The 17,743-nt window shown below is 35.3% G+C and overlaps 1 protein-coding gene across 1 annotated transcript; it reads left to right on the top strand.

Annotated features, from left to right (window-relative positions):
* Positions 1-188: 188 nt before the first annotated feature.
* LOC105474386 (olfactory receptor 6C65-like) lies at positions 189-1,211 on the top strand. The gene is given in 4 exon segments (XM_071070688.1): positions 189-329; positions 332-497; positions 500-947; positions 949-1,211. Coding segments are annotated over 4 exon segments (942 nt in total). The 3' UTR covers positions 1,136-1,211.
* The last annotated feature ends 16,532 nt before the right edge of the window (positions 1,212-17,743 follow it).

The following is a 17,743-nucleotide window of genomic DNA, read 5'->3' as shown; positions in this document are numbered from 1 at the left end:
TTTTCACTACTAAATAAATTCTGACATGAACTTGTATTCTAATGGATATTCTGCCACTTCTTGTTGAATGGGTCTATTAAAGTTCTTGACGCTGAGTAAGAGCAATCCTAGTGTATCTGAAATCAAATCATGTATTGACATTCACTCTTCTTTTTATCTACAGACCTATCAGAATTCAGAACTAAGCCATGCCAAATATGGCATCAATTAGAGAATTCATTCTTCTGGGACTTACAGATGACCCAGAGTTACAAGTTGCGATATTCTTCTTTCTGTTGATCACACACTTATTGAGTGTAAGTGAAAACATGGCCATCATTATGTTTACACTGTCACACTGTCAAATATTCATTTGAAAACTCCCAGGTACTTCTTCCTCAGGAATTTCTCTTTCTTAGAAATTTCATTTACAACAGTCTGCATTCCTAGATTTCTGATCAACATTGCAACAGGAGACACAACCATTTCCTATAATGCTTGCATGGCCCAGTATTTTTTTAAATTCTTCTGGGATCAACAGAATTTTTTCTTCTGGCTGTCATGTCTTATGATTGCTATGCGGCTATCTGCAAACCTCTACATTACACAACCATCTTGAGTAACAAAGTCTGTAATTGGCTCGTAATCAGCTGCTGGCTGGCTGGTTTTCTCATTATTTTTCCCTCAGTAATTATGGGCCTCCAACTGGATTTTTGTGACTCCAACACTATTGACCATTTCATCTGTGACTCTTCCCCTATGCTGCTGATTGCTTGCACAGACACACAGTTTCTAGAGCTTCTGGCATTTTGGTTAGCAGTATTCACACTCATTGTAACTTTGGCCTTGGTGTTTCTCTCCTACACACTCATCCTTAAAACAATTTTGAAGATCCCCTCTGCCCAGCAAAGGAAAAAGGTTTTTTCAACTTGTTCCTCCCATTCGATTGTGGTTTCTATTTCTTATGGGCATTTTTATGTATGTAAAAACGTCTGCAAAAGAAGGTGTGGTTTTGAGCAAAGGTGTAGCAGTACTTAATACCTCTATTGCTCCCATGCTGAATCCCTTTATTTACACCTTAAGAAACCAGCGGGTAAAACAGGCCCTTAGGGAATTCACCAAAAAAATATTATCATTGAACAAGCAACAATCATAACTAAATCTGTGGCTGAAACCACAAATAAACCAATAAAAACACAAATCATCTTTCTACATAATAGATATATGCAAAGGAACACGCATACAAAGATTCACATCATTGTAGAGCTTACCTCTAGTGATAAAACACACATATGAAACAATCAATATAATAGAAATTTAAGGGACAAATGCTATTTTAAAAAAGTAGAAGAAATGTAGTATAGAAAGTAATATGGTGGGTAGAATTCAAATTAAATAGCTTGGTCAAAGATTTCATGGTCATCTTAAAGCTTCTTTTATTTTTTTTCCTATATTCAAGCACATTTTTCTGTATTCTTAATTTTTTCCTTTTTTTCTGTAATTTTTCCACCTTATATCTATTTTATATATATCAAGCATATCAAGATTGTGAGGTGTGACTATTAAATAAATATTGGTCTTTGCTTTAAAAAGATATATAGCAAGCTCTAAATAGCCTATTCCAATCCTACCTGAAAATAAATCATTTTATAAAAAATTAGCGGCAACCCACAATTAATGAATGGATTAGCATCTAATTTCAACATTGAGAAAACTGTGCTTTGTAGTCACTTATTCTATTGAACCCTATATTCAGAATCTGTACATGGAAAAACAGCTGAGAAACAATAATCTTCTGTGAAAATGGGCTATTTCAAGCTATCCAAGTTTCGCCAACTCTGCTTCATCAGGAATATTTATCTGTGTCTTTCCAGATTACACATGTTCTGTTAAGCAAAAAAGGAAGTGTGAGAGACTGGAGTTGTTGGGGAGAATAATCTCCAATAAAGTGCTGCAAGCAGAGATATTAGAAATGACTGCTTTTACACTAAATGCAGTGACTTTACATTTTGTGATATATTATCATAATATCAAATTCACCATCAAATAGATGAAGGTAGGAGGTCATAAAAATGCAATCCATGAAGTCACTGAAAATTAATGCAAGTTTGATACACACCTCTTTAGCATGCACATAATGATCAGAGAACATAATTTTATTGATAACCAAATAAATAAGAACAGTTCAAAGACAAATCATACACCTATGCAGTTTCCAAATAGTCACCATAAATAGTGCACACAATTTAATTCATAGGAATAAAAATATTTTAAATAAATATGAAATTCAGAGCCTTGAAAATTAAAAATTTAATTTGAGGAAAATCAAATACATACATATTTAATTTTATAAATTAATATAAAATAGTAAGATTGATACATAAACTAATTACTTATAAATTCTAATCTTATATAAGATCTGAGACTAGACCTTAAAATTTGTGTTATAATATTCTTAATACTAATAAAGCCATAAAATTGTGTAATTATGTGATACTAAGGTAATAATTATACTATGTGCAATTACATAAAAACATTACTTTTAAGGAAAAGTGTTAACTAGGAAATATTTATAAAGCAGCAAATAAACTGAATATGCATCTTAACTATGAAAGAAATTACTAAAAGATACAAAATTCTAAGAGCTATGCCTCTGAAACATTTCCAAGATTTTAATATTATTTTATTCTAAATTTTAGAAGCCTAAAATATTCATTTAAAGTATATATTCTTGTAAATAGTTGTAGACTATAAAATGGTTGAAAAAAAGATTCACTTAGTAATATACAAAATATCCATAACATATATGCATGTTCCCTGTATAAAATACTGCTATAATGGATCAATACTATAAAAAAGATACTAGTATAAGATAAGAAACATAAGGAAACCTGATTAGGAAAATTTGGGATAGAATGTATCACTTTATCTTTTAAATAGGCCCAATGAAAAAAAAATTTATCAGATCTTAAATTATACTACTATTTACCCATAAACCATCAACAAAATTTTTTAAATCTCTTAGTTGATACAGATATGAAAATAATTATGTTAAAGCCATAAGGAAAACACATAGTAAATGAGCAATTTTTACTCATTTATTGTTTTTTACTCAAGATTATTGTTTCTTAGCTGTTTTAAACTTTTACTCAAAGGTGAAACTAGTATCATTTGTATTCACGAAAACAATATAATAATGCACACCCCCCCTACTTTGTATTATAGAGATGTTTGTCCTAGATGCATTTAACCAATGCTAAAACATACAAAGCAGAAGCAAAATTCATAATATTCAAAATGGGAAGACAGATATAACATTTTTTCAGATTTTTTTTACAAATTTTCCCAGAAAAGTTTTAAAATTACTAGAAACTAATCAGAAAAATTTGAAGAAGTAAAAAATAAATGGAAAGATATCATGTGTTCATGGTTTCAAAAAATTAATATTGTTAAAATGTCTATACTATGCAAGTGAATGACAAATTCATTATAATCCCTATCAAAATTCTAATGGCATTTCCATAGAAATAGAAAAAAAAATCCTATAATTAATAAAGAACCACAAAAAACCCCAAATAGCTAAACCAACCATGAGAAAGAAAAAACAAAGCTGGAGGCACCACACTTTATGATTTCAAACTATATCACACAGTCATAACAATCAAAACAGTATGGCACTGGAATATAAAACAGACACATAGAACAATGTGACAAATTAGAAAGCCCAGAAAATAAATCACATTTAATAAAGTTCCAAGAATAAAAATATGGAAAGGATAGTCTCTTTGATAAATGGTATTGGGGAAATGGAATATCCACATGCAAAAGAGTGAAATTGGACCCTTACCTCATACTATATACAAAACTTAATCCAAAATGGATTAAAGACTTAAATGCAGTACCTAAAATCATAAAACTCCTAGAAGAAAACATAGGGACAAAGTTTCTTGACATTAGTCTTTGCAATGATTTTTTGGATATGACACCCAAAGCTCAGGCAACAAAAACAAAATTAAACAAGTGAGACTACACCAAACTAAAAAGTTTCTGTAGTAGAATGAAACAATCAACAAAATAAAAAGAAAACCTATGAGCTGGGGAAAAAAAAACAATTCTGTTAAAAGGTTAACAATCCAAAATATTTAAGTAACAAATATAACTCAATAGAAAAAAAAACCAATTTTAAAAAAGGGCAAAAAACCTAAATAAACATCTTTTTTCCAGAGAAGACATACAAATGGTCAAAAGGCATATGAAAACATTCTCAACGTCACTAATCATCAGGGAAATGCAAATAAAAATCACAGTAAGATATCACCTCACACCTGTTAGAATGGGTATCCTCAAAAAGATAAGACATTAAGTGTTGAGTAAGGGGCTAGAGAAAAGGGAACAGCCATATGTAAATTGGTACAGTCACATGGAAAACAGTCTGTAGGTTTCTCAAAATATTAAAAATAGAATTACCACACAGTTCATCAATCCCATTTATGAGTATATATTCATAGGAAATGAAATCAGCATTGAAGAGATATCTATATGCCCATATTCATTGCAGCATTGTTCACCAAGGCAAGATATGAAGATAATAATCTAAGTGGTAAGTGACAGATGAATAGATAAAGAAAATGTAATATATATATGCATACATATACGTTTACACACACAACACACACACATGCATAAAGGAATATTATTCAGTCGTAAAGAAGAAATCCCTGCCATTCGTGAAAGCATGGATGAAATTATGTTCACAATGCTTTGTCTGAATTCAATAGGTCATGAAATGATGTGTTTTCATTTTTATTTGTGATTTCTCCTTTGACCCGTTGGTTGTTTAAGAGTATGCTGTTTAATTTCTATATATTTGCAAATTTTTCAGTTTTTTTCCTCATATGGATTTCAAGTATTATTCCATAGTGATTAGAAAAGATGTTTTGCACAAGTTTGATATTTTCATACTTACTAATGCTGGTGTCATAAAATGGATTAGGAGTTGTCGCTTCTTTTTCTTCCTTTTTTTGGAAAAGTATGAGAAGGATTGGTTTTAATTCCTTAAAAGTTGCCAGAATTCACAGGTGAAGCCAGCAGGTCTTTGATTCTTTTTTGCTGGGAGGTTTTCAATTACAGAGTCAATCTCCTTACTAGTTACAGGTCTGTTCAGATTTTCTATTTCTTCATTGATTCAGTCTTGGTGGCTTGTATCTTTCTAGGAACTTGTCCATTCATCCAGGTTATTTAATTTGTTTGCACCTACAAATTTATATCTTAGCATTGCTTACACTATATTCACAAGCTTTGATATGTTATTGGTTTTTGTTGGTTTTTTGTTGTTTGTTTGTTTGTTTGTTTGTTTGTTTTGAGATGGAGTCTCACTCTGTCACCCAGGCTGGAGTGCGGTGGCACAGTCTCGGCTCACTGCAACCTCCACCTCCTGGGTTCAAGCGATTCTCCTGCCTCAGCCTCCCTCGTAGCTGGGACTACAGGTGTGCATTACCATGCCTGGTGAATTTTTGTATTTTTAGCAGGGACAGCGTTTTGTCATTTTGGCCAGGTTTGTCACAAACTCCTGACCTCAGGTTAGTTGCCCACCTCAGCCTCCCAAAGTGATATGTTATGTTTTTATACTCATTTTCTCAAAATATTTTCTAATTTCCCTGTGGTTCTTTTTTTGGACTCTTGGTCATTTAAAAATGTGTTGCTTAGTTTCTGTATATTTGTGCAGAAATTTTTTTAGTCATCACTCTGTTACTGATTTTTAATTTTATGTCATTATGGGAAAGCTGAATTATATATGTATACTTCTTGGAAAAAAAAAAAAAAAACTACTGAGACTATTTCGTGGCCTTACCTGTGTTCTATCCTGTAGAATATCCTGTGAACTTGAGAAGAATATGTATTCTGATGTTGTTGGGTCAAATATTCTGTATATCTCTGTTCAGTCTAGCTTATTATTTTATTGTTCAAGTCCTCTCTTTCCTTATCTTCTCTCTAGTTGTTATATCCATTATTGAAAGTGGAGAATTGATGTCTACAACTATTATTTTTTGAACTGTGTGTTCTCCCTCTCAATTTTGTAAATCTTTGCTTCATATATATTGAATGCATTATTAAGTGAGTAAATGTTTGTAATTTTTCAATCTTCTTCGAGATGAAAACTTTTACTAATATATAATGCACTTTATCTCTTCTAATATCATTACATTTAAACAGTATTTCATCTAATATTACAGGTAATCCAGTCCCTTTTGGTTACTATTTGAATGGAACATCTTTTCCATACATTCACTTTCAACATATTCATGTCATTGAATCTAAAGAGAGTCTCAGGAAGATAGCACATAGTTGGATCTTTTAAAATCCTTTCTGCAATTATTTCTTTTGATTGGAGAGTTTAATCAGTTTGGAATTTAAAGTAATTATTATAAGAGACATGCTTCTGCTTCTTGCTATTTTGCCATTTGGTGTTTATATCGCCTATAGTTGGCCCTTCATTTCCACCATCACTGTCTTTTTTTGTGCTTAGTTGATTTTTTGTAATGACATATTTTCACATTTTATTCCCTTCTGTGTATATTATATAGACATTTTCTTGGTGTTCATCATAAGAATTATATTTAACACCCTAAAATTACTAGAACCAAATTTAAATTTATTCACATTTAACTTTAATGCCATAAAAGAGTCTGTTTTTATAAATCTCCCTTTCCCCTTTTGGTAATTGATATCACAGATTTCATTGCTGTGCATTGTGTGCCAAATATCATAGAACAATAGTAGTTTTACGCATTTTATTTTAGTTCTTTTATAATTAAAATTGGAGTTATAAAACAAATTAAAATAATAGTAACTTTTATAGTTGTCCGTGTAGTTACCTTTATCAGAGATCTTTATTTCTTCATATGGAGTGCTGCTACTGTCCAGTGTCCTTTCATTTCTACCTGAAGAACTTACTGTAATATTTATTAAAGGTAAGTTCTAGTAGTAACGACCTTCCCTAGCTTTTATCTGGGAAAAATCTTAATGTCTCCCTAATTTTTGAAGAACAGTTGAGCCAGATATAGGATTTATAATTGCCAATACTTTTTTTCCTTTCAACACTTTGAACATAGTCATGTGTGACTTAATGATGAGGATAGATTCTGGGAAATGTGACATTAGGTTATTTTGCCATTGTGCAAACATTATCAAGTATTTTTACACAAACTTAGATGATATAGCCTACTACATACCTAGGCTATCTATATGATATAGCCTATTGTTCCTAGGCTACAAACCTGTACAGTATGTTACTGTGCTGAACAGTATGTTACTGTACCATGGGCAGTCGTAACACAATGGTGTTTGTATATTTAAACATCTAAAAGGTAGAGCATTGTGCTACAACATTGCTACAATGTTCGCTAGGCAATAGGAATGTCTCAGCTCCATTCTAATCTTATGGGACAATCGTCATTTATGCAGTCTGCCATTTATCAAAATGTTATATGGTGTATGACTGTACATCAACCTACTCCCTATTGCCTTCATGGATTCTAATAAGAAATGGAGTGGTAGTCTAATTGAGGGTACCTTGTATGTGATGATACATTTATCTCTTGCTGGTCTCAAGATTTTCTCATTTTTGGCTTTCAATTGTTTTATTAAAAACATGTCTTGATGTGGGTCCCTTAGAGATTATCCAACTTAGAGTTTATATAGCTTCTTGGATTTGTAGGTTCATGACTTAACCTTGGGAAATTTCTAGTCATTATTTTTTTTTAACGTTATTTCTTCCCCATCTTTTCCCAGCTCTCCATGTGGGATAAACACAATGCTCCTGTTGACCTGCTTGATTGTGCCTCACAGATTCTTTAGTATCTGTTCACTGACTTCACTCTTTTCCTCGTACTTCCTAATTTCAATTGTTCTACTTTTAGGTTCTCTGATTCGTTTGTCTGTTTGCACAAATTTGCTTTTGATTCCGTCCAAGTTGTTTGTATTTCTGTTGTAATTTATGGCTCCAGAATTTTGATTTGGTTTCTTTTACAATTTCAATTTCTTTGGTTATGTATTTTATTTTGTTCACGTATTGTTTTCTTGTCTTCATCCATGTCTGTCCAGTTTTTGGAACATCTTCAGGGGAGTTGTCTAATTAATTTATTTTTTAACATAAGAAAAGTATGCAAATTTTATTTGATGTTAAAATTTTAATTTTTAAATGTGCATAAAGGTCTTAATAGAAAAAAATAAGACTTGAAGCCTATATACCATTATAATAAAAAGAGATAAATTGTGGAGTTGTGACAAAAAATAGAAAAAGGAGTATAGGCTGGGGGCAATAAATTGTGGGAATGTGATTAGGAAATGTATAGGGGAAACTAATGAAAAGACAGGGGTCAATTTAATAAAATTTGTCTTACACATTAATCTCAGTGTTACCTCCCCATCTCTAGTGATAAGAGCGTTCTCCTCTCCTGGTACAGGAAGATCATCTTTCTCAGAGGAAATTTATACCCTGCTTTTAGGTAGAAAGTGGAGGGTCAAAGAGCTATTCCTGCATCTACTATTTTCTCAATTGCCTTTAGCTCAAAATAATCAATATGCTAAAGTGGCATATGTGGGGATAGCATGTTCTGATCCCCTTATAATCTTATTTTGTATTGTTTTTCTTCTTTTTTTGTAAGATAAAATATATTTATTTGGTTCCCTGGCTTTATTATTTCATTTAGATAAATATAGGATTTTAACTTTTAGGTTCAGGGGTACATGTACAGGTTTATTATACAGGTAAATTGAATGTTATGGGGGCCTGGTGTAGATTATTTCATCATCCAGGTAATAAGCATGGTACCTGATAAGTACTTTTTTTTAATCCTCATTCTCCTTCAACCTTCCACCCTCAAGTAGGGTCAGTGGCTGTTGTTTTCTTCTTTGTGTTCATATGTACTCGAAATTTAGCTCACACTTATAAGTGAGATCACACATTATTTGCTTTTCTGCAACCTAAACAATGTAGAGGTCTATGCTACTATGAATAGTGCTTCAATGAACATATGCATGCATGTGTCTTTATGGTAGAATGATTTATATTCCTTTGAATATATATCCAATAATGGGAGCGCTGGGTCTAATGGTAATTCTAAGTTCTTTTAGAAATTGCCAAACTGCTTTCCACAATGCTTGAACTAATTAACATTCCCACCAACCAGGTTTAAGTGTTTCCTTTTCTCCACAGTCCCACCAGCCATCTGTTATTTTCTAACATTTTAATAGTAATCATTCTGACTGGTGTGAGATGATATCTCACTGTGGTATGGAATTGCATTTCTCCAGTGATGTTGAGCATTTTTTCATATGCTTGTTGGCCACATGTATGTCTTCTTTTGGAAAGTATCTGTTCATGTCCTTTGCCCACTTTTTAATGGGGTTGTTTGTTTTTTAGTAGTAAGTTTGTTTAAGTTCCTTACAGATGCTGGATATTAGACCTTCGTCAGCTGCTTAGTTTGTGAGAATTTTCTCCCACTCTATAGGCTGTCTGTTAACTCTACTGATAGTTTCTTTTGCTATGCAGAAGTTCAGTGGTTTAATTAGGTCCTATTTGTCAGTTTTTACTTTTGTTGCAATATCTTTTGGCATCTTTGTCATGAAATCTTTGCTAAGTCCTATATCCAGAATGATATTTCCTAGATTTTCCAGGGTTTTTATAGTTTTAGGTGTTATATTTAAGTCTTTACTCTGTCTTGGGTTGATTTTTGTATATGGTATAAGGAAGAGGGCTAGTTTCAATCTTCTACATATGGCTAGCCAGTTATCCCAGCACCATTTATTAAATATTGAGTTCTTTTCCCATTGCGTATGTTTGTCGATTATGTTGAATGTGTCAGATGGTTGCAGCTATGCAGGCTTATTTCTGGGCTGTCTATTTTGTTTCATTGGTCTGTGTATCTGTTTTTGTACCAGTACCGTGCTATTTTGGTTACTCTAGCCTTGGAGTATAGTTTGAAGTCAGATAATGGGATGCCTCCAGATTTATTCTTTTTGCTTAGGATTGCCTGGGTTATTCAGACTCTTTTTTGGTTCCATGTGAATTTTAAAATAGATTTGTTGTAATTCTGTGAAGAATGTCATTTGTAGTTTGACAGTAAGAGCATTGAATCTATAAATTGCTTTCAGAAGTGTGGTCATTTAAAAAATATTGATTCTTTCTATCCATTAATATGGAATGGTTTCCCATTTATTTGTGTCATCTCTGATTTCTTTGAGCAGTGGTTTGTAATTCTCATTGTAGAGGTCTTTCACCTCCTTGGTGGGCTATATTCCTAGGTACTTTATTCTTTTTGTGGCTATTTTGCATGGGATTGTGTTTTTATTTTTGCTCTCAGCTTGAATATTATTGGTTTATAGAAATGCTACTGATTTTTGTATATTGCATTTGTATCTTGAAACTTTGCTCACGTTATCAGCTGAAGGAACTTTTGGGAAGAGATTATGGCATTTCCTATGTATGGAATCATACCATTTACAAACAGAGATAGTTTGACTTCCTCTCTTCCTATTTGGATGTCTTTTATTTCTTTCCCTGCCTGATTGCTCTGGCTAGGTCTTCCATTACTATGTGGAATAGAAGTGGTGAAAGAAGGCATCCTTATCTTGTTCCTATTTTCAAGGGAATGCTTCCAGCTTTTGCCCATTTAGCATAATATTGGCTGTTGGTTTTTCATAGAAGGCCGTTGTTATTTTGAAGTATGTGTGTTCTTTGCTTAGTTTGTTGAGGGATTGTAAAGAGAAGTTGATTTTTATCAAAAGCCTTTTCAGCATCTATTGAGATGATAATGTAGTTTTTGTTTTTAGTTCTGCTCATGTGGTGAATCACATTAATTGATTTGTGTATGTCAAACCAATGTTGCATCCCAGGAATAAAGCCTACTTGATCGTGGTGGATTAGTTTTTTGATATGCTGGTGGATCTGGTTTACTAGTATTTTGTTTTGTATTTATCCATCTATGTTGATCAAGGATATTGACCTGAAGTTTTCTTTTTTTTGTTGTCTCTGGTAGGTTTTGGTATCAGGATGATGCTGGCCTCATAGAATAAGTTAGAGAGGAGTCCTTCCCACTCAATTATTTGGAATAGTTTCAGCAGGAATAGTAACAGCTCTTTCTTACACATTTGGTAAAATTCAACTGTGAATCTGTCTGTTCCTGGGCTTTTTCTGGTTGGTAGTCTTTTTATTACTGATTCGAATTCAGAGCTCATTGTTGTTCTCTTCAAGGATTCAATTTCTTCTGGGTTCAGTCTTTGCAGGTTGTATGTGTCCAGGAATTTATCCAGTTCTTCTAGCTTTTCAAGCTTGCGCACATAGAGATGTTCATAATAGTCTCTGATGGGTTTTTGTATTTCTGTAGGGTAAGTAGTAGTGTCCCTTTTGTCATTTCTGATTGTGTTTCTTTGGATCTTCTCTCTTTTATTCATTACTGTAGCTAGTGGTCTATCTTATTAATTCGTTCAAAGAACCAGCTCCTGGAGTCATTGATCTTTTGTATGGATTTTCATGTCTCAATTTCCTTCAGTTTAGCAATGGGTTTAGTTATGTTTTTTCTGCTAGCGTTGGGATTAGGGTTGGTTTGTTCTTTCTCTAGTTTCTCTATTTGTGATGGTTAGGTTGTTAATTTGAAATCTTTCTAACTTTTGGATGTGGTCATTCAGTGCTATGAACTTCCCTATTAACATTGCTTTGACTGTGTCCCAAAGATTCTGGTATGTTGTATCTTTTTTCTCATTATTTCCACAGAATTTCTTGATTTCTGCCTTAATTTCATTATTTACCCAGAAGTCACTTAGGAGCAGGTTGTTTAATTTCCACATAATTTTATGGTTTTGAGTGGTTTTCTTAGTATTTATTTCTATTTCACTGCACTGTGGTCTGAAATCATGGTTGGTATGATTTTTTTTTTAATTTATTGAGGATTGTTTTAGACCCAATGTGTGGTCATTTTTGGAGTATGTGCCATCTACAGATGAGAAGAATGTATATTCTGTTCTTTTGAGATAGTGAGTTCTGTAGATGTTTATCAGATCCATTTGATCAAATGTTGAATTCAGCTCCTGAATATCTTTGTTAATTTTCTGCCTCATGATTTAATACTATCAGTGGGGTGTTAAAGTCTCCCACCATTATTGGTTGGTTATCTAAGTCTCTTCATGGGTCTCTAACAACTTGCTTTATGAATCTGGGTGCTCCTGTGTTGGGTGTGTATATATTCATGATCGTTATGTTGTCTTGTTGAATTGAGCTCTTTACCATTGTGTAATGCCCTTCTTTTAATTTTTTTATCTTGATTTAAAGTCTGTTTTGTCTGAAATTAGAATAGCATCCTTTGCCTTTTTATGTCTTCCATTTGCTTGTTAGATTTTTCTTCATCCATTTATTTTGAGTCTATGGGTGTCATTGCATGTGTGATGGGTATCTTGAAGATCGCAAACCATTGGGTTTTAATTGAGGCATTTAGCCCATTTACATTCAAGGATAGTATTGATACATGCAGATTTTATCCCATCATCATGATGTTAGCTGGTTATTATGCAGCATTGTTTGTGTGGCTGCATTATAGTGTCACTGGTCTAGGTACTTAAGTGTGATACCAGTAATGGTCTTTCTTTTGTAGTTGCCGGTAATGGTCTTTTCCGTAGTTATCACTCCCTTCGGGACTTCTTCCAAGGCAGGTCTGATGTTGATGAATTCCCTCTGCATTTGCTTGTTTGAAAGGGCCTTATTTCTCTTTCACTTATTAAGGTTAGTTTGGCTGGACATGAAATTCTTGTTTGTAAATTCTTTTCTTTAAGGGCTCTGAATATAGGCCTCTAATCTCTTCTGGCTTGTAGAGTTTCTGCTGACAGGTCTGCTGTTAGCCTGATATAATTCCCTCTGTATATTACCTGCCTCTTCCTAGCTGCCTTTAACATTTTTCTCTTATTTTGACCTTGAAGAATCTAATAACTATGTGTCTTGGGGTTATCTTCTCGTGTAGTATATCACAGAGTTTTTCTGCATTTCCTGAATTTGAATGTTGGCCTCTATAGTGAATTTGGGGAAATTTTCATGGATAATATTCTGAAATATGTTTTCCAAGTTGCTAGGTTTCTCTCCCTCTCTTTCACGGATGCCAATGAGTTATAGATTTGGTCTCTTTACATAATCCCATATTTCTCATAGGTTTTGTTTATTCTTCTTTATTGTTTTTCCTTTATTTTGCTCTGACTTAGTTATTTTGGAGAGCCAGCCTTCAAGCTCTGATAGTCTTCACTCAGTTTGTTCAGTTTTCCTGTTAATACTTGCAATTGCATTATGAAATTCTTCTAGTGTGTTTTTCAGTTCTATCAGATAAGTTTGATTCTTTCTTATAATGTCCATTTTGGCTATCACATCTTGTATTGTTTCCTTGTAATCCTTGGATATCTTGGATTGGGTTTCAAGTATCTCCTGTATTTAAAAGATCTTCATTCCTTTCCATAGTCTGAATTTTATTTCTGATATTTCAGCCATTTCATCCTGGTTAAGAACCATTACTGGAAATATTATTATGGTTGTTTGGAGGTAAGATGATACTCTGGCTTTTTGATTTGCCACAGTTTTTGTGCTGGTTCTTTGTCATTTGTGTGGGCTGAAGTTTCTTCAGTCTTTGAAGTTAGTATCCTTTGGATGGTTTGCTTTGCTTTTTTTACTTTTGATGCCCTTGGGAGTTTGATTATGGTATAAGGTGAACTCGATTGACTGGTTTTGATTCTAGTCTGCTCCTGGGTTGTGGGAAGGTGTGCTCTGTAGTTGAGTTCACACAGAGGCAGGGCCACTGGGCCAGAAACTAGTAGGCACTGCCCAACTGGTTACCGGTGGTAGGATTACCTGTTACCACTCAGCCTCTCATTACTGTCTCTATGCTCACATTCATTTTGTTGGGTGTTCCAGTCAACAGTACCCACTCAGGCAGCACCTGCAGTTGGCATATGTATTAGTCCATTCTCACACTGCTATAAAGACATACCTGAGACTGGGTAATTTATTTAAAAAAAAAAAAAAAAGAAGTTTAATTAAGTCACAGTTCCACATGGCTGGGGAAGCCTTAGGACACTTACAATCATAGCGGAAGGTGAGAGAGAAGCATGTCTTACATGGTGGAAAATGAGAGAGTTGCAAACAAGAGCAGGGAAAACTACCTTATAAAACCATCAGATCTCATGAGAACTCATTTGCTATCATGAGAACAGCATGGGGGAAACCACTCGAATGATCCAATTACCTCCACCTGTTTTCTCCCTTGACATGTGGGGGTTATGGGGACTATGGAGATTATAATTTAAGATGAGATTTGGGTGGGAACACAAGGCCTAACCATATAAAAATACAAGCCATGTCCTTGCCAGTGTGGCCCTAATCTGCTGTCCATATATTTCCCAGGGAAACATGGTGTTGGGCCTGCCTGCAGAGTTTGGGGGAAATGGGACCACTGGGTTGGAAGTTCTAGTGGGTGTGGTCTATCTGGCTAGAAGAGGAAGAGGAGGGTGAAGTTACCCACCCTGCCACTTGAGTGTTTGCACAGCAACAATAAGCTATGCCCTTCTGCAAATTCAGGCAGAAGTAGCACTGCTGGGCTGGTAGCTACTTCTGGGCTGGTAGCTCTAGCAGGCATGGTTTGCCTGGTTACCAGTGAGGTGAGTCACGGCTGCCAAAGCTTCTGGCCCAGCCCTAGCATGGGGCTGCTTACCTTGCTATCCAGTGTTTCCCAGGAAAACAGAAAACCGCAACCTCTAGGTGAGTTCACACAGAAGCAGGGCTGCTGGGCTGGAAGCTCTAGTAGATGTTGCCAACCTGCCCACCAGTAGTAGTGGCAGATGGGGTCTCACACTCTGCCATCTGGCTGTTTCCTAGGACAACAAGAAGGTGTGCTCTGTAGTTGAGTTCACACAGAGGCAGGGCCACTGGGCCAGAAACTAGTAGGCACTGTCCACCTGGTTACCGGTGGTAGGATTACCTCACTCAGCCATCCAGCTGTTTTCCCAAGCAATAGGAAGCTGTGCCCTCCAACTGAGTTCACACAGAAGTGGAGCCACTGGCCCAGAAACTCTTGCAAACATTGTCTGCCTAGCTACCACGTGGCCTGGGCAGGTGAAGTCATGTGCTATGGTGTTTGGGTGTTTCCCAGGACAACAGGAGGTTGTGCCCTTCAGCTGAGTTTACACAAACATGGAACTGCTCGGCTGGAAGCTCTAGCAAGCATTGCCTGCCTGGCTACCAGTGGTGGGGGTGGGTAGGATGGCTAGCCCAGTTCAGGCCAAAGCAAGACCACTGGGCTGGAAGCTGGCACCAAGCCCCATCTGACAATGGAAGTCTGGCAATCTTACTGCTCCCAAGTACCACAACTGTGGCTTCTATTGGGCCTATGGTGGGGACGCTGTTCTGCTCTGAGGCCCAAGGCTTGTAGCAGTCCCCTTGGATTCAAGAGCTGCTTTTCCAAAATGTCTGGGTGGCTCTTTGCCTCAATCTAGAAGCATGGTGGGGAGGGTGGCGCAGGGAGGTGGGCAGGGTGATTCTCACATTCTCAGTATTGAATAGGTCTCTATGGAGAGCGTGGGCCCCCCTGAGGGCTCTCTCTCATTCACCCTTTCCCAGGTGAGTGAGCCCAGACAGACTGGTGCCCAGCTTCATTCCTCTGTGTTCTCTGTATACCCCTGTGGCCTTGATGTATTCTAACATGTTTTTTCAGACAATCGGCCTGCAGGGTCAGTGTTCAATACAAAGGTATTATGTTTCCTCTCCCTGAGAATGGTACATGAGAGCTGCTTCTACTCCACCTTCTTGGTCCCACTTCCCTGGAAATGGATTGGGAGCTGTTTTAAAGCCTTTGTTTAGTAAATCCAACATCTGGAACACCCTTAGATAGGTTTTCTGTTTATTTATTATGTTCATCTTAATAGATACTTTACTGCTTATCTGTATGCTTTGTGATTATTTTTGTTGTTACAAAACAGGACACTGGAATCTTTGAATGTGGAAACTATGAAAATACTTAAACTATGAAAATGAGAGTCTCTTCCACAGGGTTTGCTTTTGTGCTTTTCTTTTTTTCTTTTATAATTCAGCCTGAGGTGAAAATTTAAGGTTTTCTCCGGTCTTTTCTAAATCTTCTCTTTCTAAAACAATGGCACACAGCTTCTTTGCCTACATCTTGGCAATGAGAAGCAGCTAGTAGCAATCAGAAGACAGAATCCCAGTATTCGGAGGACAAACTCCTTAATTCCAATCCTGGATCCAGAAAACCACACCAGTAATGTGGATTTTTATCCCTACAGCTCCACCTTGGAGTGATGAGTGGGTAGCTGCTACTACACTAAAGGCTAAAATCAACCAATATTAGCCACATTTATCAGACAATCTTTCCACTAGAAACTACAAGCAATCAAATAGACTCCAGATTTCCAAAGTAGCCACTTCAGACATTTTCTGCCAGTACAATTCTTGTCTAAATGAAAAGATGAATTCCTGGCACTTCCTATTTCCACCATTGTGATGGATAATTTTGTGTGTCAACTTGACTGGTCCATGGAGTGCCAAGACATTTTGCCAAACATTATTCTGAGTGTGTCTGTGGCAGTGTTTCTTACAGATAAAAAATTAATGAAAAACACCCTCACAGACACACGCAGGGTAAGATCAGCATTTGAATCAGTAGACTAAAGAAAGTAGATTGCCCTTCCTAATGTGATGGGCCTCATTCATCAGTTGAATACCTGAGTTGATTAAAAAGGCTGACCTTCTTGCAAGTAAGAGGGACTCTTACTACGTGGCTTCCTTTGAGCTGGAACATTGCTTGTTTGTTTGTTTTTCTGCCTCAGACTCTTCCAGATGCATTAGTTTTCCTTGTTCTCAGGCCTTTGGACTTGGACTGGAAGTATACCATTAGCTCTCCTGGGTCTCCAGCTCATCAACTGTAGCTCTTAGAACTTTTTAGCAAGAATGTGTGAACACATTTCTTATAATAAATAAATAAATCTATCTATTTTTCTATCTGTCATCTGTCTATCTACCTATCTATCTATCTATCTACTCATCCATCCATCCTATTGGTTCTGTTTCTCTAGAGAGGCCTGACTAATACAACTGTCTTTTCTCTAATGTCTCTACTTTTTTTCTGATAGGTGCAGACACACATATTTATATTGAACACATTAACTCATACTAAGTAATGACTTAGATCCCACGACATTCATGAAGATGGGCTATTTTAGGTTCTTATTAGGGATTGACAATTGAGGATGATAAAAAACACATATATTTAATATTATGAGGTGACATAATGAGTTTTTACCTATTATTTCAAGTAAATTATTACTTATTTAGATAAGGAAATTACCAATAACTCTCGGAATTTGAGTGTAACATGTGAAGCTTGGCTGACTGTTCTCCATTTACTCACACATTATCACTTATGTGGATGAGGGATTTGTTGTGTTCTTGATATGGACTACAAAAAGATACCAAATGGAATACTAAGGACTTGACTTTTATAGTCCAACATTTTAATCACTGAGCATCAAACAGAAAATTAGATGTACTTATTATAAATGTATATTGAAAAGAAAATAGAAAGAAAGGATTATAATCACAATTTACTCTGGTACAAAGGCAAAAGTGCACATCACAGTAAACTATAGATCTTTTTAAAAGTTTCCACTGCAGCAAGGCCACCACCAAATATAAAACAGTAATTCCAGTGAAACTCACAGCAAA

This window comes from Macaca nemestrina, chromosome 10 (assembly GCF_043159975.1).
Source record: "Macaca nemestrina isolate mMacNem1 chromosome 10, mMacNem.hap1, whole genome shotgun sequence".
Classification (NCBI taxonomy): domain Eukaryota; kingdom Metazoa; phylum Chordata; class Mammalia; order Primates; family Cercopithecidae; genus Macaca; species Macaca nemestrina.
The sequence above is the reverse complement of the archived record's forward strand: the minus strand, read 5'-3'. Positions and strand labels throughout refer to the sequence as shown.